The sequence below is a fragment of the Chionomys nivalis genome, chromosome 13 (genome assembly GCF_950005125.1).
Source record: "Chionomys nivalis chromosome 13, mChiNiv1.1, whole genome shotgun sequence".
Lineage (NCBI taxonomy): Eukaryota > Metazoa > Chordata > Mammalia > Rodentia > Cricetidae > Chionomys > Chionomys nivalis.
In genome coordinates, this window is record NC_080098.1 from 26,841,505 (window position 1) to 26,865,688 (window position 24,184).

Consider the following 24,184-nt stretch of genomic DNA (forward strand, 5'->3'; position numbering starts at 1 on the left):
TTGTGCCCCTGGTCTTTCCACTCTCTCTGGATCCCTGTCCATCACTCTTCCTTAAACTCTATTCTACTATCTACCTCATTTCTTTTTATTAATTTTCTTCCTGTACACATATGTGGCTGTAGAATGTGTGCATATTGCATGCATGTGGGTATATGAGCTCCTAGGTATGTGTCCATGGGCACATGGCATGTTTGACATCAGGTGTCTTCCTTGGTCACTTTCTGCTTCGTTCTCTGAGAAAAGTCTTTTGCTGAACCCAGTGCTCCCCTGATTCAGAGAGTCTAGCTCACCAGCTTGTTCTGGGGATCCCACTACCACCCCACAAGTGTTGGAGTTAGAAGCAGCCATCATGCCTTCCTGGCTTTTGTCTGGGTTTTAGAGATCTGAACTCCAGTTCTCGCTCCTGTGTGGTAGGTGTTTTATCCATTAAGCCATCTCTCAGCCCTTCATCGCCTTTTCTTGAATCTCCTTTTTTTTTGTTTTGTTTTTTGAGACAGGGTTTGCCTTTTCTATATTATAAATTTTCTTGCTCTTTATGTCCCTATTTTGTGAAATCTTGCCTACCACATTAAACACGTCAGAGAGACAGAGACAGGGTGATGGTGGGGATCACAGCCTCAAACACGCTAAGCAAGTACTCTGTCACTAAACTATGCCCCATCCTTAACCATGTCTTAACAACTGAAAACAATGATAAAATCATTCAACTGACGTCTTTTTAAAAAAATTATTCACTTTTATTTTTTGGTATGTATTAGTCTTTTGGTTTGTGTATGTAAATGTACCATGTGTGTTCAGTAGCCTTGGAAGTCAGAGAAGAGAGTCAGATGCCCTAGAGCTGGAGTTACAGTTGTAAGCTGCCATAGAGGTGTTGGGAACTGAACCCGTGTCCTTAAGAAGAGTGGCTAGTGCTCTAAATCCTGAGCCATCTCTCCAGCCCCTTAGCAGATGCTTCTGAAAGGTAGTTAGGGGGAAGGAAGAAGTCCTAATGTTCTGTAGCCTGGTAGGGTAACTGTAATCTACAGCAGCTTATGAGAGCAGAACCTGAATGTTTCCAACACATAGGAACGAAGAATCCAAGGAGATGGAAATACCGTCACCAGACTACATTATTACACACTGCATGTATGTACTGAAGTGTAACACTGCACCTTGTAAGTAAGTATAGACATCGTCTTTCAGTTTTTAGACCAAGACGGCTTTGAATCTGGACGTGCACAGCTCAGTATGGGACATGTGCCTAACACCGATGGATATGTACTTAACACATGTGAGGCCCTTGGTTCCATATCCAGCCACAAAGCAGAAAGCAAAAATCCTAACTTTTTGAAAATGTTAAAGAAAAACATTAGAGTAATTTTTTTATTCATTAGAATTTTGCTTTATTGATATAAATTATCCATTAGAGTAATTTTTAATAGTAGGGTATTAGACTTTCCAGAACCAAAGAAAATAAGGGCAAAGTTAACCTAGAGAATAACAGATAAAACCTGGCAATAGGATTAAGAAAAAGCAAACCAGAAAGCAAAGATGACTACTTCTACAAAATACTTGTGTCCAAACCGTTCTTGTGACTATTTTACACTGACTACAGAAAATGAATGGAAATGGAAGCTGGACATGGCGGTGCAGGCCTTTAGTCCCAGCACTCAGGAGCAGACAGTGGCTTTCTGTGCATTCAAGGCCAGTCTGATCTATATAAGAAGTTCCAGGACAACCAGGACTTCATACAGAGACCCTGACTCAAAAAGTATTAGTGGAAGTATTAAAAAATGCTTCATATGTAAAGAAAAAATAATGCAATACAGTTCTCATCTTAGTAACCTTTCGTGTGCAGGATAAAACCACCTCAATAGAAAAGAATGACCAAACACAGGCCCTCTGGGGCTGGTGGCTTTTCTGAAATTATGGTGACAAAGCAGGAGGCCAGGGAGGGGAAGTGAGAGGGGACTATACTTGTCTTCACCTTTCTCCCCCAGTTCCTTCCATCTTCCTCTCCAGCCTTGACTCTGATCAGCAAAAACTCTATGGGAAAAGTTAGTGAGGTGAGGGTAGGGGAGACTGGGAATCACATGTTAGTGTAGACAGTGAACAGAACACCTTCAAAGACTGTCCTATACGGTGTGAGCGAAAGACCTGCCCAAGCAGAGCGTTAGCTCCTCTCTGTGAGTGAAACCATCTTTCTACTGCGTGCGTAATGCTAGCCTCAAGCACCTGGACTCAACCCATTCATGCGGTTAACTCAAACCAGTAAAATTTTCCTCCCTAAAAGCCCACAATTTCTGCTTTCTACCTCCCATATTCAGATATTAAAAACTTCATGTTCCCCTGCACAAAAACTCTGCCAGCAAGCTTCCATGTTATTTGGATTTATAATAAACAAATTTAGGTCTCCATTATTCCATGCCTAGAGAGTATTTTAACATCTCTCAGTCTCCATTTCCCTTCAAATTGAACTCTTCCCTGCATACCATATCCATTTTGGCATTCCTGGGTGTCTTAGGGTCACTATTGCTGTGATGAAACACCATGGCCAAAAGCAACCCCACCTAAAGAGAGGGTTTATTTCGCCTAAAGTTCCATATAACAGTTCATCATGAAAAGCAATGAGGACAGAAACTCAAGCAGGGTAGGAACCTGGAGTTGTTGCAGAGGCCATAGGCGGATGCTTCCTGGCTTGTTCATCGTGGCCATCTTGGTATGCTTTTTTATTAGCACTCAGGACCACCAAACCTAAAGAAAGCTCTACCCACAATAGGCTGGACCCTTTCTCATCAATCATTAATGAAGAAAATGCCCTACAGCCACATCTCATGGAGGCATTGTCCAAGATGAGATTCCTTCCTTTCAGATAACTCTAGCTGGTGTGAAATTGACCTAAAATTAACCAGGATGATGAACTCATGCTCCACCCTGCTTGGACATGTCCAGTGGCTCAGAACCAATCATCTTATTCTATTCTTCAAAATCCTCTTCACCATTAATTTAACTGACGTTTCTGCCTTCACCTTCTTCTAGCCACCAACTTAACTGTACTTCTGGTTAACAACTGACATGCGCCACAGGATCCACACATGAAGATTACCTTCACCGTTCAAGGACAACCTTTGGGTCTTTCCTGAACATATCCACCTATTACTTTTCCCTTGCTAAGTTTGCCCTGCTCTTCTGCGCCCTGATCACTAGCCAACTGCCACCTTGTGCTGTTAGAAAGAGCAAAGCCTCACCTCCTAAACTGAGACAATCTGGGTCAGATGTTTGGTGCCTGATATGATGAGCAGTTTCTTCTGAGAAATACCAAACCCTTCTGATAATAGAGTTGAACAACTTCCTGATATGCCGAGACTCATCTTTATACAGTTGACCAATCACCTGTCCTGAAGGAACAGAGTGACCTTTAATCAAGTGTTTAAGCTAATCTATTGGGGTCATCTAGACTACCTTTTCTTCCTTACAGTTCTTTGCCAAGGAAGAAATATTTGAAACGGATTTAGTGGAAACTACCTATTTCCAGCAAGTTTGAAACAAACCTTTGGCAAGTGCTTACAAGAACTTGTCTGAAATGACTTAAAATGTATGCGTGTTATATAGTCATGTTCACATGTGTCCTCATGCATCACGGTTGAACACCCACCCATATGTGTTATGTACTATTCCAGTGGTGATGTCAAAAATACATTGGATATAGTCTGTCTCCAGAAGCCCACAGCGTGGCACCTTTAACCCAAGATCCCCAGACTCTTAGAGCTCAAAGTGCCTGTGATGCTCCTGGAAATGTCTATAGATTTACTGCTTATATGCTGGTGTGTGTTTCTCTCAAGGGAGAAGATCAAGATTTCGCTAGATCTTATTCACAAAACACGATGAACAGCAGCTAAGCTAGACGTTAAAAGGCATATAAATGGTGGCTAAGACAGCGTGTTGACACTGTGAGAGAATACAAAGAGTTTTGAAAGGTTTCCTGGGAGAAGTCATACTCAAGAGTGCAAATTCTTTGGGTTCACTTTCTTATTTAGCTTCTCTAGGATCACGAATAATAGGCTCAATGTCCTTTATTTATGGCTAGAATCCACTAATGACTGAGTACATACCATATTCCTCTTTTTGGGTCTGGGTTATCTCACTCAGTAAAGCGTTTTCTATTTCCATCCATTTGCATGCAAAATTCAAGATGTCATTGTTTTTTACCACTGAGTAGAACTCTAAAGTGTATATGTGCCACACATTCTTTATCCATTCTTCCATTGAGGGGTACCTAGGTTGTTTCCAGGTTCTGGCTATTACAAATAGTGCTGCTATGAACATAGTTGAGCAAATGCTTTTGTAGTATGATTGGGACTTCCCATAGGGTAGGGAACCCTGACTGCTCTTTGGCCTGGAGAGGGAGGGGAAGTGGGGAGGAGAGGGAAGTGGGAGGAGGGGAGGAGGTGGAAATTTTTATTAAAAAAAATATAAAATAAAATAAAAACAAGAATGCAAATTCATCTGGGCACCAGACCGTCTTCTGGATTTGTGTATCCTACACCCATGGTGCAATAAGCCATGCATCCAAATTATTCAAAAACCTTATGCATGAACTGAACAGGTTTGTTTGTCATCATCCTCTAAGTACATGGCACAGCCTGGAACCCAGTTAGACTTTTAAGAGAGCTCCAGAGTCAGGCCAATTTAGATAAAACATCTATCCTGCCTGTCCATGCCCTTGCATGACCTTGCTTCTCCTCTCTCCACAGCCTCTGTTGAGTCCTCTGGGACTCCCCCTGGCCAGGGGACTCAGTTTACAAAACCTCAACTGAGACCACTGCCAAGAAGTGCTTGCTCACCCCTCTGCAACGGCAGGGGAATCTCCCTTTTCCTTTTATGGGTGAAGCACAAGAAAGGATTCATAAGTGGAGCCTGATCCTTCTCACCAAACACAGCCCACACCTCCCAGTAATAGAGTTTGATAAAAAAAAAAAAAAAACTGGTTAGAGAAATTACCGCAAACTATATTGTCATCAAAAAAAACACTTCCTATATGAGATCACAGAAGAGAGTAGGCACAACTTCCTGCTGAGATGATCAGCTAATGCTTAAATAGAACAACTCCTGACTGTCATTGACATTTTATAAGAAGCCAAGATGACAGCCCGAGAGGATACAGCCCTTGTCCTGGCATCCTCCCAGTAGGATGCAGGAAGGAGGCTGACCCACCATACTGAAGAGCATTTCATCAAGTTCCCTGCTCCGTCCTGATTCCACGAGCCAGGATGATGGAATCACGTTTGCTGATGCTGGGAGTACTCTCATTCATCACAGTACCCAGTTGTCTTACAGGTAAGAGGCCAGAAGCTGCCCTGGGAATCTTGGGAAGGCTAATGGACTCTTGGGAAGCCCAACACTGTGCAGCTGCAGAACCAGAGGGAGCACTTAGGTAGGAAACTGTGAGAAGTGTTTCTACCTGTTGAATGTGGCCCACCAGAACCTCACTTTGTGCCGCAGTGGCCCCTAATCTATACACTTTGCTCAGAATGGCATGAAGGATTCCATCACTCATAGTCCTTTATAGGTTTTGTTTGCTTGTTTGTTTTGAGACAGATTCTCATGTAGCCCAGGCTGGCCTCAAACGTCACTATATAGAAACAAGTATGACATTGAACTCTTGATAAATGTGCTCCACCTATCTGGTATTTGCTTGCCTTCAAGTAGTCATGTAGCCCAGGTTAGACTGGAACTCACTATAAAGCCTAGACTGGTTTTAGATTGGAGATCCCCTTTCTTAGTCTCCCACGTGCTGGGATTACAGGCCTGGGACACCATGCCCACCTGATACATTTTCTGTTATTTGTTCTCTACACCCCTAAACACAACTGTATGGTAATTCTAAAAAGCTACTAGAGACCTCTCAAAGTCATATTTAACATGCCTAAAGTATGAGTAACTCTATGAAGCAGACCATTTAGGACTTCAGAAATGTTTCATTCCCAGGGATGCTTTGGTTTTGCTGTCTTGGGGAGATCCTTGCGAGTGTGATTTTATAGCAAATTCAGAAAACATAAATTTACTCATTTTCAGAACACAGCTTTTCTCACCTCTGTGTGTAGCTTCTGTATATGTACACATGGACACATATGTTAATAGTGAATTCCATCATCATGGATTTTCTCAGGTATTATTTTCAGAAATAAAAATCACCAACTTGGGTATCAAATAACTCCTCTTAATTGAGGGTGGATTTTCTAATGCTGCTTTTTTCTTGTTAACCCAGAAAGAGAAGTAAGGTTTGGGGGAAATATATCGAGAGAAATGGGAGTGTCTCACTATGTAGTCTTGGATTGTCTGGAACTTGCCATATAGACTAGATTGGCTCAAACTCATAAAGATCTACCTGCTTCTGTACATACCACCATACCAGGATGAAAATATGTATTTTTGAGAGCCTATGATTTCATATTCTTAATTTCTAGAAATTTATTCTTTGATAACGCATAAAATATGTTGAGACTAGAAAGCTTAAGACATTTACATTGAATCTGGTCGCTGATTTGGGGGCAAGTGACCACATTATGTTGGGCCACACAGTGACCTGGTGTAGGAGCATTGTGACTTTGGAGTTAAGGTTCCCATGATTTTAGGAAGCTTTTAATGTGATTTCTTGCTCAACAGCATCTTTCCCTCAGCACCGTCTTTGCCAGGTCAGTCCAAGTCAAAGCAACCAAGTCTTTACAATCAAGTGTGTTCTGTCTTTGAGGAAATCATTTCAAGTAACTTGTGTTATTATGATCCACGCTTGACTTATAAAGGGCTCGGAATGGTCTTTTTGGGTTATCATTCCGAGGCCTTCATTTGCTTGGTTTTGCAAAATACCTGCCCATACACTTCTTATGCATACATGTATGGAGAAATGAAGTAATATAGCTTCAAGTGTGTTTAGAGCTGTGGAGTGTGGAGCTGCCAGAGAAGCCTTCGTGAAGGTAGCATGTCAGCTGAGCCCTGGAGACTGGTAAATTTCTGTAAGGGAAGATTTAGGATGAGAAGACACGTGGGACACAAGACACAGAGGTGCACGGGGACATACGACACAGAGGTGCATGGGGAATTAATAAGCAGTCCCATGTAGTCTCTATCCTGGGCAGGAATATGGGGATATGGGGTAAAGTACAGAAAGATAGGAACTAGGCCAAAGGAATTAAATCCCTGGTCAGGAAGTTCTTTTCCGGTATTGTTGGGTTGAGAAGAAAGGCTTTGTATGTGCTAGACAAGTTCTCTACCACTGAGCTGCATTTTGAGCCCACAGCTCAAAATATTGTAGCTGTATTTGGCAGGCAACGAAAAACTACTTGAAAATGTTAGGGAATACCACGTATAGAGCCCATTGGATGAACCAGATGTATACATTTTATTGCAACTTATAACCACTTGGCAGTGTGGATGGCATGAATCTGCAGAATAACCCCAAACTCAGATCATCATGGTTGCAAGGTTCAAACTCAGCTTGTCCTTCCTGTTGAAAACAGGACCAGTGCTGAGAGTGGAGGGGGAACAGGGGAAGGAGCTACGTCGAGAGGAAAATTGGTTCCCAGTGGGAAAGATGATGAAATGGACTGGAGTACTGAGGTCGAAAGTGTCTCAGACACTACCCCAGGGCAAGAGGTAATCTCATTTCAGATTTCTTTTTCCTCCAGGAAGCCTCCTGTTTAAACAGTTCATGGGGCTGGAGAGATGACTCCCTGGTTTAGCGCGCTAGTTGCTCTTATGGAGAACCCAGGACCCAATATGGTGGCTCACAGCCATCTGTAACTCACTCCCAGTTCCAGGGGACCTGACAGCTTCTTCTGGACTCCATAGGCACTGCATGCACATGTGCACAGACACATACACAGGCCAAACACCTAAAGATACAAAATAAAGAGATCTTAAATTGAAAATGTTTAGAAAAATAAACAAGTCCTTCTATTCCTCGGGGGCGAGAGAGAGGTCTTTAATGAAATAAAACAGACTGCCAACAGATATGCAATTTCTAGCTAATTCATAAAGCAGATTTTCATTCTGAAAATTTCCAAAGCCACCATTTAAAAGTGTGATGCGGCACAAGGGATGTGTTAGTCAACCTGGGTGTTCTTAGTCTCTATATCACTGGGCGTTGGGATGTGGTTAAAAAGAGAATTCTCCCTGATATTGCCAACACAGCGGGTGACTACAGGCACCTTTCTCAGAATTGTGGAAATTCTGAGATACCCTCTGATCATCTTTCATTCTAGGAATTCTGTAACCAAATCTTCATCCCTGTAGAGTCAGAAGACAAAAGGTGTGGAACCCATTAAGGTGACACGCTTGTCTAATTATCCCTTCTGGTAAAGGCTGCTGCCTACCCCAGAATTCCCCATCTTTACTCTTGCTCTTATGCCCCATGCTTCGCACGTGATCGCTCAGTGTCTCCACACTTTAGAGCCACCGTTGCTGTGTTCATCTTCAGAACAGACCCTGGAGAGATGGGCCTTTGCCAAGCATTGGCAATGCTTAATGAAAGAGTCATGACTTTTTTTTTAAAGTGTCTTAAAGAGACAGATAGGTATATAATCCAGGCTTATGCTCCATTTAGCTTTGAGAACTGAAAAAAAAAAAAAACCCGTAATTGATTCCATCCACTTATGTATCAACTGGCCGTGCTTGAGAGAACAGCTTATGTGTTCTACAGTTCCACCACTCCATTCCCCCCAAAGACAAGGACTCTCAGGATTTTTGTGTTCATGTGGAAATGTATGCTTATGAATGGTGGGGGGTCAGCTTTGATATTAATCTTCATGCGCCATTCACATGAGTTTGCTTTGTTATCGTTTGGGAGTTTTTATTGCTGTTGTCTGGAGATGGGTTTTTGTTTGTTTGTTTTCTGCTTGCCTGGGGCTACATGGTTGGGCGAGGATGCCTGGGCAGAGAATTTCAGGAATCTGCCCATTTCTTCTTTCCCAGGACTGGCATTAAAGGTATGACTGCCACATCCTGCTTTTCTTTTCTTCATTTTTTTTATAGTATTTTATTTTAGGTGCACGAGTGCTTTGTCTGCATGTTTATATGTGCACCACACAACTACCTAGTACCCTCAGAGGTCAAAAGAGGGCATTGGATTCTCTGAGACTGGAATTACAGATGGTTATAAGTTACCAGGTGGTGCTGGGAAGCGAACCTGGATCCTCTGCAGGATCAATAAGTGCCCTTAAGTGCTGAGCCATCTTTCCAGCACCCATACTCAGCTTTTCTCTGGGCACTAGGGATCATACCTATGCCGCAAGCACTTAACGAACTGAGCCATCTCCCCAGCCCCGGAGATGTGTGCACACATACACACAAGCACACACACACACACACTCAAAAACTTTGAGAGTTCTAAATACTTTTGTGTAATTTCTTGTGGAAATCATTCCTGTGCTAGCAATGAATGCCATGAAGGTAGACTGTACCTCCACACACTAGGTTAACACCCCATTTTCCATAATGTCTGGTAATGTACATAAATTTCACAAATAAAGTATGAGTTTCCTTAAGAAATAGAGCATACTAATCAGGCGGTGGTGGTGCACACCTTTAATCACAGCACTCGGGAGTCAGAGGCAGGCGAGTTTCTGTGAGTTTGCGGTCAGCCTGGTCTACAGAATTAGTTCCAGGACAGGCTCCAAAGCTACAGAAAAACCCTGTATTGAAACCTGCCTCCCCCCTCCCCAAAGAAAGAAAGAAAGAAAGGAAGGAAGGAAGGAAGGAAGGAAGGAAGAAAGAAAGAAAGAAAGAAAGAAAGAAAGAAAGAAAGAAAGAAAGAAAGAAAGAAAGAAAGGAAATAAGGAAGGAAGGAGGGAGGGAGGGAGGGAGGAAGGGAAAGAAAGAAAGAAAGAAAGAAAGAAAGAAAGAAAGAAAGAAAGAAAGAAAGAAAGAAAAAGAAAGAGCATACCAGCAGTGGTCAGTGAGGAAGAGAATTAGGAGACAAGTGAACTTTTAAAGAAGTGGAGTTTGGAGCAAACACCTAATGATGTTAGGAGAACTAAAAGCAAGATCTAGGAAGCCACAGCTTTCAGGAAATTTCTCTCTGCAGGAGAAGGTTGATAGAGAACTCTTGAAATTCCCTTCCAGCTCCAACATTCTATGTCCAGAATTCTGGAAATAAAAACATTCTCCACAGAAAACATTTTTATTCTAGGGTACTGCTGGAAATCAGAGAAGTTCCCAACCAAAGACAAGCCCAGTAGGATACGGATTGAAAGGTCACCCAGCATCAACAGACCAGAGTCTATAGCTCAGATGCAGGTTATTTCCCACTCTCATTGCAGCATGATTACAGTTTCCGCGTTGCTCAAGCTGTGGGTGTAGGGTAAAAACATCACTGTGTTTTGATGAAGTCTTCTTAGGCTTATTTGCTTTCCAAGGGAATTTATTCCCTCAAGTGATGCCCTTGTTTCTTAAAAGGAGTGTGGAGCTATCTCTCTTCTCTTTCTGAGCCATCCCCTATGAGAAAAAAGGACATCTTCATTCAGTACATTACTTCAAAAACGTTATAAGCCCCAAGGCTGAGATGCCTTGGGAGTTAGGAGCACATGCTACTTTTGATGAGTTAGGCTCCTAGTTCCCATGCTGGGAGTCTCCCAACTGCCTGTTTGGATCCAGTGACCTCTTCTGACCTGCATGTACTTATAGACACACACATAAATAAAAAATAATTCTTTAAAAATGTTATAAACCCTTCATCTCTAAATGGGTTTTAAATAAAGGCTGGACTAGAACCCAGGTCTCTTGAACATTGGCCCAATATTTCCTGTACATCTTTATCCTGATTCTCAGAAGTGATATCCCTTCCTTCATCCAGCCATCATTCATGTATTAGGATTATAGAGATGAGAAAAGGTACAGAGGTACAGCCCTTGTTCTTCCACAGGGCAGATTAAATGTCTGCTGAGTGGCTCCTATTTTGAAGACTGCCAAGGGAGAGTCAGCATCAGCAGTGGGTCAACATTCCATTCCATACCAGTTCCCCACCATGTTTTCAAGGAAGGCAACCATCTGCAGGGAAAGCAATAGTTAAGCCATCCCTGGAATTTTAGATATTTTCTACTTTAATGTTGTTTTGTTGGGGGAGGCTGAAGTAGATATAAATATTGTAACTGTAATTCTTGCTTGATACCTGTTCTGTTATATGTAATTTTACTATGCTAAAGTTAAAACCTTTCTTTTTATTTAGACAGAAAAGGGGAGGTGATGTATGCTGTGAATATGGTTTATTATCATTGGTTAATAAAGAAGCTGCTTTCGGCCAATGGCTTAATAGAATATAGCCAGACTGAAAGAAATATATAGAGAGAGATTAGGCAGAGTCAGTGAGAACCTTGTAGCCGCCCACAGGAGACAGACACCTCCACCGGCACCCACCGGAACCTTGCTGGTAAGCCACAGCCTCATGGTGATACATTAATAGAAATGGGTCAATTTAAGATATAAGAGTTAGCCAGACATATGCTTAAGCTATTGGCAAAACAGCATTGCAATTAATACAGATTTCTGTGTGATTATTTTGGTCCTGGAAATCCGGGAACAAGCAAGCATCCTCCCCCAACAGTTGTTCAGATAGTTTTTGGCTATTTGATTTTATGGTCATCTTGGGATTTGCCTTCATCAATAAGAGAACACAGGTCTCACTGGGGACTGGCTGAGGAACAGTGTTGTCCAATACCAGCTGCACACTAGAGTGTGCATCTGGGGTGCTTGTGAAAGTGATGACTGAGACTTCTTAAGACCAGTGAAGCCAGACTCTCTAGGGAGAAAATCCAGACATGCCCATGACATTGTTTGTTATGTCTTCAAACAATGAAGACGCAGTGAGGATTGATACCCAACTAACACTTGAGAGAAGGAGAATAATGGCCCAGCCAGGCATGGTGTGTACACCTATAATCCTGCACTTGGAGACTGGGGCAGGAGGATTGTGAGAGTGAGACCAAAGCCCCACAGTGAGACTGTTTTAAAAGGAACAAACCACAAGAAGAGAAGGAAGGGGGAAGTGGGAGAAGGAGAAGGGGAAACATAAATGATTGCCATGTTGGTCTGATTTCGTGATTTCACTTTTGTTCATTGAGACTAGAGAAGAACTTCCCACACTTTACAGGACTCCTGGAGATATTGTCCTAAAGCACTCTGTTTGGATTGGGATTTGGTTGCTTGAAATTCTAGCTCAAACAGGCTCTAACATGATGCCTGTGTTGTCAGTGCCTGGGCCCTGTTGTGAGCAGCAGGCTATCAGGTAACAGGAGGCATGCACACTGCCTACCCACAGAACTCGAGACTGAAACGGGAAGCAACTCCAAAGAAGATCAAATGTTGATCAAAGGTTGCAAGATCTGTATAGCACAGCCTTTGAATATTGTGCGTGGTCAGAATAGAGAGAGCAGAGTGCTGCCTGGTTAACTATGGAAGATCTCTGAGAAGGGCTTTGGAGAACCTAGCTCAGAAAAGTGCTTAAGAATAAATAGATGTTAGAAGACAGTATTGATACGGTTTTCCTGTATACATGGACCGCTATCCATGCATGGCAAACTAAAGACCGAGGAACTGAACAGAACAACCAAACCGATAAACTATATCTGTCATATATACTACATATACATGCTTACAAATGTGTGTCTGAAGAAAATGAGGTCCAGGTGCATAGTGGTTCTCTGATAAAATTAATACTTTCCCCACATAAAAAAGCTGAACATGGTGATGTGTGTTTGCAATCCCAGTGCTGAGAAAGCAAAGCAAATCCCTGGGGCTCACTGGTCTACCAGCCAAATTGGCAGGCTGGTGGAAAACAATGTCTCAAAGGGAAAGGTGCGTGACTTCTGAGGAATAACACTGAGGTTGATCTCAGGCTTCCACATGCACACACATGACAGCTGTGCCCTCATGGGTGTGTGCAATAATAATAATAATAATAATAATTTTTATTATTATTATTATTATTGCCTCTGCTCAGACAAGACTTTGCGTGTCCCTCATCCTACTTTAATCCTTCCGTACCTACAGGTGTTACTTGTCTCTAGTAGATTTCTTCTACATGATGGATTACTGACTAGCTTTGCCAGTATCACATGACATCCCTGGATATGGTCAACGCCAGGGCTTCTAACCTGATACCCTACTTCATCTAGGCTTCAGTCAGCCACTCTCAAGGCAGTAGCAGACACCCTGCATGCAGGAGGCTTAGATTCACATGCCTGGACAGTAAGTGATTTCACCGAAGAAGCAGCATTTTATTTTTTCTTTAAAAATTTTAAAGATTTTATTTTATTTTCTGTGTTTAAGTGTGTGTGTGTGTGTGTGTGTGTGTGTGTGTGTGTGTATGCTCCATGGATATGCTTGGTGCCCAAGGAGGCAGAATTAGGCATTGATTGGATCCCCTGAAACTGGAATTATGAAACATTGTGTGCCATGATGTGGGTGCTGGGAGTTGAACCCAGGTCCTCTGCAAGAGAAACAAGTGCTCTTAACTACTGAACCATCTCTCCAGCTCCAGAAGCATTTTAAACAGTGATGATAACAACAAGAGCTTATGTTTACTGTCTATGTGTAGCTTTTCAGGTATTTTGTTAAATCAATATCTCTTGGGTCAATTTTCAAAATAAGATATTTCTGCCAGGCATTGTGGTTTATGCCTTTAAGACCAGCACTTGGAGCTGGGCGATGGTGGCGCACGCCTTTAATCTCAGCACTCGGGAGGCAGAGGCAGGCGGATCTCTGTGAGTTCGAGACCAGCCTGGTCTACAGAGCTAGTTCCAGGACAGGCTCCAAAGCCACAGAGAAACCCTGTCTCGAAAAACCAAAAAAAAAAAAAAAAAGACCAGCACTTGGGAAACCAAGGCAGCAGATCTCTATGGATCTCTTCTTCATAGAGCAATGGTTCTCAACCTTCCTAATGCTGCGACCTTTTAATACGTTCCTCATGGTGTGGTGACCCAACCATGAAATTATTTTCGTTGCTACTTTATAATGGTAATTTTGCTCCTGTCATGTATTGTAATGTATTAGTTAACCCACAATCCACAGGCTGAGAACCGCTATTATAGAGAGTTCCAAGCCAGTCAAGGCTATACAGTGAGCCTCTGGCTCTCAAAAAAAAAAAAAAAAAAAAAACTAAGTAGTTCTTACTATCTCCACTTTATACTGACAAACTTTGTCTTCAATCAGTGAAACCAGCAGCTGATGTAACCCAACTAGAACGGTTCTAGAATTTGAGTTTGTAGCACCTCTGCCTACCACCTGCCTTACAGAGCAGTTCCACAGTCTAGCAGAATGGCCTGCCTGTTGGATCTCTTGCATTTTGTTGTGTGCGTGAGTGTATGTGTGTGTGTGTGTATACACGTGCATGTATATACACGTGTGTGGAGATTAGAGGTCAACATTCTATCTTCTTTTATCTCTCCATCTTATTTCTTTTCATTTTTATTTTATTTATTTTTGAGACAGGGTCTCTCACTGAGCCTGACATGCTCAGCTAGACCATTTGGTGAGAAAGCCCCAGGGATCCTCCTGTCTCCCACAGCCCCGCCACTGGGGCTACATGCTGACATCACCATCACCACACTCAGATTTTCCCGTGGGGCGTAGGGCTCCCAACCAGACCCTCATGTTTTCACAGCCCTTTACTGCCCAGCACAGCCTCAGTCTCTCTTTTTTTTTTTCTTTCTGAAATGCAGTCTTACGTAGCCCAGGCTGGCTTAGAAATTCATGACATCATTAGATTTGACCTCAAAATCTTGATCCCTCTGCCTCCACTTCCAGGTGCTTGGATTACAACCACATACCACTCGCTACATCAGTCTGGTAGGAGCTCTTCAGGACCCATCTGGTCCTTAGAACCCATGCTCTCTGGATCCTGCTGTTTCCTTTGCAGCTTTTTCTACCTGTTTTCCTTTTGCTGCCTTAACAGAGCAGCCTGGGGTGCTTTCCTTGCATCTGACTGAGCTTCACAGAAAACGCTGTAGCCGCGTCTGCCTCGGAAGCCCACAGAACGGAGGAAATTCTGAGCAGCTCTGGTCGTGAGTCACCACACCTTGTTCAGGAATTGCCATCTCTGCCCACAAAGTCACCCACTGTTTTCTGTTTGGGACCAAAATAGATACCTCCTTCAGAAACTGGCTTTCTTTTGTGCTCCCAGTAATAAAAAAACAAAAGACAAAGATGGGTACGTGCCTCTCAGGGTAGACGGAGAAGCTGCTGTTCAGGTAGATGTGACCGGAGGAACAAACAGTGACAAGGGCCATCCTGTGTGTGGGGCTGGGCTTCTGATTATTTCTGTGTCTATGGCTTGGTCCAGTCATTTACTCACTAATTCATTCACCATGTATTGAGCACCTACTGTATGAGTCACAAAGTCAGAGGTGAGTAAAACCCACCTCTCAGCCTCCAAGGACTGAGATGCAAGTACAAACACAGAGATGATGTTCACATAGGCCATTACTCCCTTGAGACCAGCACACCAGAAGCCAGTAACTCTCTCCCATTACACAAACATTTGGAGCAAAAAGAAGGGCCCAGAGCAAGGTTTTGTCAGCATAGATTGCTGGAATTATTAGGATCCGATACTTTGCATTTGGAACTTAAAACAGTGTGGACAGAGGTTGTGCTCTTTGTCTGGCTCAAGAGATTCCTTGCAGGAACATCTCAGGTAGGATATATGTGGAGTCCTAATCCTGTAGGAACAAGATTATTTCCACGGCCTCAAAGATCTTCCAGGCACCATCTACAGGTCAACTGCCACACGTCTGAGTATGTATGGAGTTTCCTCCAGTCCTCAACACCTATGACCTTTTCCAGGAAGGAATGAGAAAAGGGAAGGAGAGAGGGAGGAAGGGAAGGAACCTCATTAACCCAGTTCTTACTGTTAGTGAGCTTCCCTTCCCTTCCCTTCCCTTCCCTTCCCTTCCCTTCCCTTCCCTTCCCTTCCCTTCCCTTCCCTTCCCTTCCCTTCCTTCCCTTTCCCCTTTTGTTGTGTTAAGAATCTATCCCAGGACCTTAAACAGGCTAAACTATGGCTTAAACACTCTACTGCTGAGCATATCTTTAGCTTTTGTTTTTAGAGACAGGGATTCTAACTCAGACTGATCTCGAACTTTCTACACAGTCTAAGCTGACCTTAAACTCATTCCCTTCCTTCCTCAGCATCTCCCGAGCTCCGGGATGGCAAAGTATATCATCAGTTTAGGCTTTTGTTTTTATTGTTTTGTGTGATGCTGAGGATTAAACCCAGGCCTTCATTCATGCCTAACAAACACTTTACCACTGAGCTGTGCTAACATTACTTCATAAAGCAGAGAAGCAGCTTCTTTTAAGATGTATTTATAAACTATAACAATAATAAATGAATACATACAAACATATGATACATACATGTAAATGAAATTAGTCCCCAAATCAAACTGGCTCATGTCCTCAGGGAAAGGTCAGTTTATCATGTTACTGGGTAATGGCAAGCGAAACATTTCTAAAAGTTTTGTTTAAAGTCCCCCCAACATCTACGGTGACGTCAACCTCTTCCTGCCCAGCACCTTGAGAGTTTCCAGGGAGTTTTGGGGCCAGTGGCTTGACACCGGGTTGCATGCTTGACACTTGCTGACAGTGGGCAGGCTGTGGTGGCTTTCCCCGCCAAGCTTGTCACTCAGCTGAACATCTGCTTCCTGCCCTTGTGGTAGTGACACGTCTGTTCAGAGCCTAATTTAGAGCAAAAAGAACCTTTGTAAAGAGAAAACTCCTCATTTAAAGAAAAAGAAAACAAGCTTCTTAAGAGTCTTTTTAGAATAAAAGGGCCATGTCCTCAGAGATCCCATTAGTACCCCTGACGGGAGGCACACCCTGAGGGCTCTTGATGTTCAGTTTTCCACTTAGGTTTCCCTGTCTGGGACCAGCCAATCCATTACGTCCCCTTTCTCACTGCTTCCTCGGGTTCTGCTTCTCTGAGGCAATTTTTAGCTATTAAGGCTGAGGAACTGTTGTCCAGGCTCCAGAGGCATCTGACTGCCGTCCTCCTCCTTAGAGGATACAATTGCAGCTGTTGGTAGCTAGGCTGTCTAGCCGCTGAGCTCAGGGGGTGTGCCTGTCTCCACCTTGTCGGTTCTCTAGTATGGGGATTTGAAAGTGCACAGCCATACCAGAGTCTATGGGATGCTGGGGAAATGCCCTCAGGCCCTCACACTTGTGCAGCAAACTCACAGAACCATCGCCCAGCCTTGGTTTCATGTTTCAATACAGATTCATATTATAATATACAGCATAATATATATTCTTATACTATGGCCTTGGCAATGCTTAGCATAGTTATTCTTGGTGCCTCTTATTTTCCATGACTTTTTGTTTTGTTTTCTGTTTCTCTTCTAATCCTAAATTGCTATCCTACACCATATTTACTTTTCTGGTTATTTATTTATTTATTTTATTGTTTGTTTATCTCTCTTTTTTTATTTATTATTTATTTGAGACAGGGTCTTGCTATGTATTCCTGACTGAGCTAGAACTCACCATAGAGATAGGCTGGCCATGGACACATGATGATCACATGACCTCACAAGCACTGGGCCTACAAATCAGGGGAAATCCCACAGATATCCATTTGAAAAATCTCCTCATCAACACAATTTAACTTCTCGGAAGGTTCTGTCTCTTTCCAGAAGGCTGTGGGTGAGATTTACCAATTTAGTACATCTCTGCTAAAAATATGCCTCTTTCCCAAGAAAGCAGTTTCCAAGATTTGAGGGGAAAACTCTTTAGTTTTCAGAGAAAGAGCAGGGATGTTTCTTCCCCACCTGTTTTCTTCTTTTCCTCCTCCTCCTCTTCTTCTTTAAATCTGATAACACGTTAATTTAAATCAAGTTGACATTCTGTGGTAAATTTGTGGTTAACTCTTTCAAGTACTGAAGCTTGTTTTCAGTGAGGAGACTGAAGAGTGAGAACAATCCAGGCCCAACCACTCCAAGGCTGAAGCGTTATAAATCCTCAGACCTGACAATTTAGAGAGAGCGATGTGTGACAGAGGACACTTTCAACTGCTTGCTTCTGTTTCTTTCTAAGAGCAAATTCTTAGTTCTTCTAGATCTACTGTTTACTTTTGTGTAATTACTGCCAATGAAGGCACAAGGATTTCTCCAAAGGGGTCTTACTGGTGAGCTGCTCATTCCTATCTTGTGGAAACTGCCTCTTTGATGCAACCTGAGAGAGCTGACCTCAAAAACAGGGTCAAATAACACAGGACTCACAGAGGAGCCAGACTAATTTCCAGGGAGATGCCACCATACAAACATTGCTTATTGTTTATTTTCAGGGTCTTCACTTTAGTTTTTAGAAACATCTTGAGCCTGGCATGGTGGTGCATGCCTTTAAGCCCAGCACTCAGGAGGCAGAGGCAGGTGGATCTCTGTGAGTTCAAGGCCAGTCTGGTCTACAAAAGGAGTTCCAGGACAGCTAGGGCTACACAGAAAAAAAAACAAAAAGCAAAACTTTGTCTCTAAAAACAGAAAAACAAGCCAGGTGGTAGTGGCACAGGTCTTTAATCCCAGCAGCACTTGGGAGGCAGAGGCAGACAAATCTCTGTGAGTTTGAGGCCAACCTGGTTTACAGAGCAAGTTCCAGGACAAGCTCCAAAGCTATACAATGAAACCCTGTCTTGAAAAACCAAAAACCAAACAAACAAAAAACAGACAAAACTTCCTTTTAGTAATGACTGCCTTAAGAGATTTTTCTTCTAATCATGTGTGTGTGTGTGTGTGTGTGTGTATACAGGGTCTCACTATGCAGTACCTAGCTGTCCTGGAACTCAGTATGGAGACCAGGGTTGTCTAGAACTCACAGAGACCTACTTGCCTCTGCCTTCCAAGTACTGGGAGTGAAGGAATATGTCACCATAACTGGCTTTCATGAATATTATGATCTTTAGATTCTTTCTTTCTGTACTATTGACATGACCATACAGATTTCCACCTTCAAACAAAGTTGTGAATTAATCAAGAGTTTTTCCACTACCATCCATCATTACAGAGATAAATTCTAATCAATCAGAATATTAGTTTTTATCATACATGGCTAAAGCTGAGTACGAATATCATAATATTCTGACATCTGTTTATATAAGTGAGACTTTCCTATGATCATTTTCTCTGCAGTGTGTTCCAGGTTTAATAGAAAGACTAAAATAGCCATGTAAAAAGCATTGAAAAGAATCATTAACCATCCGTGGTGATCTGAATGAGAATGGCCCCCATAGGCTTAAATATTTGAATAGTTGGTCCTCCGTTGATGGAATTGTTTGGGGCAGGATTAGGAGGGATGTCCTTGTTGGAGGAGGTATACAACAGGGGCAGGGGGTGAGCTTTGAGATTTCTAAAGACTCCTGTAATAGCCTGTGTTCATTCTCTCTCTCTCTCTCTCTCTCTCTCTCTCTCTCTCTCTCTCTCTCTCTTTCCCTTTGTCCCTGCCTCTCCCTCTCTGTGTGTCTCTGTCTCTGTCTCTCTCTCTTCCCCATGGGTGTGGACCAAGATGTGAGCTCTTAGCTGTTCTTTTGTTCTGCCATCATGAATTCTAACTCTCCAAACCATAAGCCAAATCAAATGTTTTCTTTGTAAGCTGCCTTGGTGGTCCTGATGTCATTTCACAGTAATAGAAAAGTAACTAAGATACCCTCTGAAACAGTTTACACTAAACATCTGGTACTTCTTGTTCCTGAGTTGACTTTTTTAACTGATTGATATCTTTATTAATTATACTTCTACTCTTCCTTCAATTTCTTTCTTTCTCTCTTTCTAAGACAAGGGCTTGCCATGTACTTCAGGCTGTACTTGAACTCACCATTCTGCTTTCTTTTGAGTTTTTGGTAGATTAATAGCTACATCTCCCTTTTCTTCATATTGTTGTTCTGTTGTGCTTGCTCCTTCTAGTCCTGGCTATTTTCAGAATCTATTTAAATGAACGGCTTTTAATTTGCCTGATATTCTTTTTGTTTTTTTTTCTCTTTGATCAATTCTTCTTGTAGTCTTTGTATCTTTTTCTTTTTTTTGTCTTTGTATCTTTTATCTCCTTTCTTTAACTCTATTAAACTCTAGTGTTTTTAACTTCCTTCAATAAATATTTACTTGGACAAGGCTTGCTCTTTAATTAAGCATGCATTTTCCTTTGGGGTTGTAAGCCTTCCTGTAGGTACGGTGCTGGTTGAGTTCTGCAGGATTTTATGCTTTTCGTGTTCCTTGCCATTCTGTGCAGAGTGTTTTACAGCGTGAGTTGTGAGTTTGCTTTTGATCCACGAATTTATTTGGAACTTTAAGCTTCCTTTTCAAAATGTGTTAAGTTGTATTGTTGTTTGTGGTTTTGCTTTCTGTTCTTAACTTCTACTTTCATTACACCGTGGTTAGAAAATGAATCTGTGTGATACTTGCTCTTTGATACTTGTAGAAACCACCTCTGATGCCTAGTAAGAGTTCAGTTTTTGTGAAGGTCCCAGGTGTGGTAAAGAGAATGCACATTTCCTATGCATTGGGCACACAGCTACACAAGTCAAGCTTACTGACAATTAGCAAGACCTTCTTGGAGCCTTCTCTTGACAGTGATCCTTGGTATATCCGTTTATTGTATAGTGAGTGTTGGGTTTAATTCTAGTAATTGAGGTTACTCTTGTGATTTTCTGGGCTGCATTTGGTAGCTTCCGATTGGCTGAGTGCTGAAGGACCTGCTTTTACTGTGGTATCCCCACAAGTGGGGTTGCTCTGGTGGTTCAGGAGCTGTGGAATAGGCAGTGCAGTATACGAGATGCATTATCTCCAGTCAGTGCTATAGAGTCAGCACTGTGCCACTTGGAGGAATATAAAAGTGATTTGTGTAGCAGTGCTTCTCCTGTGTGCAGTGAGTGAGATGTGCTACTTCTCCCTTTTTACATTCAGTGTTGAGTCTTCAGCCCTGATCCCAACCCCACACCTCTGCATCTTGGGACTTTTGTCTCCATTAGTCATGGTCAGATATCGCCTACGTTTGAGCAGGACTAAGCAATGGAGGGAATAGGTTGTAATTTCTCTCATCTGAGATAGGAGTATATCTCGCCTCCTACCCTATGTGTTCCAATGTTGGGCTTGATCTCCAGCACCAATAGTAACATCATTGGCTCAGAAGCAAATATAACAAAAACTTATTAAAATAACATCTACAACACCAATGGCCATAAGAAAGTGAAGAGCTAATATCAAACACCTAGAAAAGATGTACAACAATGAAAGCAGAATTATATAAAAAAGGAATAAAAACAAGAAATAGAAAAATCCAAGTTGAATGATAAATATAATAGATAAAGGAGTGAGAAAAATATTGAGGGAAAACAAAGACAAACTCAAAGCAAGCAAAACTAAGCAAGCTGAAGCTTCTTTCTTGCATAGATAATGGAAATGCTTCTTTCCCCAACTTTTGGTTTCAGATATCACCAGAGTTGTGTGTGTGTGTGTGTGTGTGTGTGTGTGGTGTTGGGGGTGGACCTTGTCTTCTAGTCAAACAGGTCAAACCAGATGGTACAGTACAGATACTTAGCTCTGGACTCCTTGCCAATGAGCACTGCAAGGCTGTATTCACCCCACTGAGCTGCATCTGCAAACCCCAGCACCTGCGGCTATAGGCACCCCCGGCACGCTATTCTCACCGGCTGAAACTGTCCATGTGCCTGCGGGAGTGGAAAATGTCCTAGTCATGGCTAATCCTCTAAATGTCTCAGAACCTCTGAGCGTGGAGAACATGGTAAATCAAAGCAATTGGTGCTGAGGTGAGTGAGGGCGGGCATGGGCGACAGTCACTGACTTACCCTCCACCTCCTACAAATCCTCTTCTGCTGTCTCTGCTTATAAAGGAAGTGCCTTCTTTTGGCAGAGGGGAAACTGTTTCACAAATTACTAAGAAATGCTGGCTTTATCTAAAGGCCAGAAATCCTCCTATAGTCCAGGTTGAGCTCTGGATATTGGAACTGTCAGTGGGATGTGCCACCTTCCTTCTCTCTGCTGATGGTATTCGGGAGGTGATTGTCATATAGGAGATCATGGACCCATGGTGGCATTAGTGGCTTTACAAGAAGAGGAGATAGTCAAGTCACCACTCATGTGATACCTTCTGCCTTTTAATGACGTAACAGCAAACTTCTCACCAGATGCCTAGCAAATGCTCATGCTATCTCTTGGAGTCTATGCCTAAGCCTTAGACTGCCCAGCCTCTAGGACTATAGGCCAAATAAACTTCTATACTTCATAATTTACTCAGTCTTGGGCATTTAATTATAGTAGCAGAAAAATGAACCAATATAAACAGGTTCAAAACTATTACAACTTCTTAATTAAAAAAAAATCTCTGACAATACTGTTATGTTTTTAGCTGGTTCAAGCCTCTGCTGTGTGACTTTCCCAGAATCATGAACTGTAATAACCAGGAACTGGAAGCTAAAATAAATCTTTTATCCCATAAGATATCTTTGGCAGCCAGGTGGTGATGGTGCATGTCTTTAGTCCCAGCACTCAGGAGGCAGAGGCAGGTGGATCTCTATGAGTTAGAGACCAATCTGGTCTATAGAGGAACTTCCAGGATAGCAAAGGCTACACAGAGAAACCTTGTCTTAAAAAGCCAGAGAGGGAGAAAAAGAGATAGAGAGACAGAGAGAGAGACAGAGAGACAGAGAGAGAAAGAGAGATAGAGAAAGAGATGAGAGACAGACAGAGAGAGAAAGAGAGAGAGGGGAAGGAGGAGGGGAGAGAGGGGGAGGGAGAAAGGAAGAGAGAGAGAGAGAGAGAGAGAGAGAGAGAGAGAGAGAGAGAGAAATTGTTTGGCTGGAGAAATGACAGTAATTAAAAAGCGCCAGATGCTCTTCCAGAGGACCCATTTCAGTTCCCAGCACCCACATGGATGGTGGCTCACAACCGTTTATAACTCTACTTCCAGGGGATCTGACTCCATATGTGAAGGCAAAGAACAATAAACAAACAAATGAATAATAAATAAATAAATAAAATTTTCACCAGGCAGTGGCAGCACATGCCTTTAATCCCAGCACTCAGGAGGCAGAGGCAGGCGAATCTCTGTGTGCGCTAAGCCAGCCAGATCTACAGAGTGAGTTCTAGGAGAGCTAGGACAACACAAAGAAACCCTATCTCGAAAAATCAAACAAACAAAATCAACAAAACATTGAGAAGTAATCTGAGCAGCCAGTATGACTTGTAAGGATTTTACAGATGAAATAATAATAAAATATTTTTCTGTCCCTTCTGAGTAATATTCCATCATGGGAGTCTCCCTGCATTCTACTGAACACAGCAATGCATTGGCAATGTCTAGTCTCATTGTCAGCTTGATGGGACTTAGAATCACCATGAAAACAAATCCCAGGGCATGTGAATGTGTGTGTGCACGCACGCACACATCTTTCCAGGTCAGGTTAATAAGAGGACCACCTAAAAGTGGGAGGTCTCATTTCTAGGGCAGAAGTCCTGGTCTGTATTTGGAAGAGAGTTAGCTGATCACTCACTAGCATCCATCACTCTCTGCTTCCTGGTTATGGGTACCACATGGTCAGCTGATTCAAACTCCTGTTGCCATGTCTAACTGCCACGACGGACTGCACTCTCAAACTATGAGTCTAAGTAAAATCCTTCCTTCCTTAAGTTGCTTTTGTTGAGTATTCTGTTATAGCAAGAAAGAAAATAATACACTGCGTTTTGCAACCCTTCCACCAGGATGGCTTGTTTTGTCTACTCTGACCACTAGTCAAAGGTAACCTCATTCCTTTGCCAGGCTTTGAGGCAGGGCCCAGGATTCTCCCCAACGGGCTCCATGTCAAAAGCCCAGAAAGACAAAACCCTGTGGCAAAAGGCACTGTCTCAGGGTGTTTGAGAAGCCACTTTGGCCACATGACTAATTGATGGTCCAGAGGAAGCTGCCCTCTACTGTTTGATTGGTAACTGGATGGTCAAAGTAAAACAAGGACAAAGTCAACATTCCTTGCCAAGAACTTAGCATATGTTAGGTTAAAAAAAAAAAACGTCCTGGGTCAAAGAGAGCAGAGAGAGGCTTTGTAGTGGTATTGCATCTAGAGATAAACAACAAAGCTGAGTCACATGTTGGGCTTCACTTCTAGTCTTTCCCTTGTTTTGAAAGTGTTTTAAAAGTATTTTGAAAGCGTAGAGAGAAGTGG

At 42.5% G+C, this 24,184-nt stretch overlaps 1 protein-coding gene across 1 annotated transcript in view; it reads left to right on the forward strand.

Annotated features, from left to right (window-relative positions):
• The first annotated feature begins 5,123 nt into the window (after positions 1 to 5,123).
• Positions 5,124 to 24,184, forward strand: part of Il2ra (interleukin 2 receptor subunit alpha) — a 40,660-nt gene continuing 21,599 nt past the window's right edge. The window contains exon 1 of the mRNA XM_057787701.1: positions 5,124 to 5,316. Within this exon, the coding sequence (XP_057643684.1) occupies positions 5,250 to 5,316 (67 nt within the window). The 5' untranslated portion in view covers positions 5,124 to 5,249. The remainder of the gene's footprint in view (positions 5,317 to 24,184) is intronic.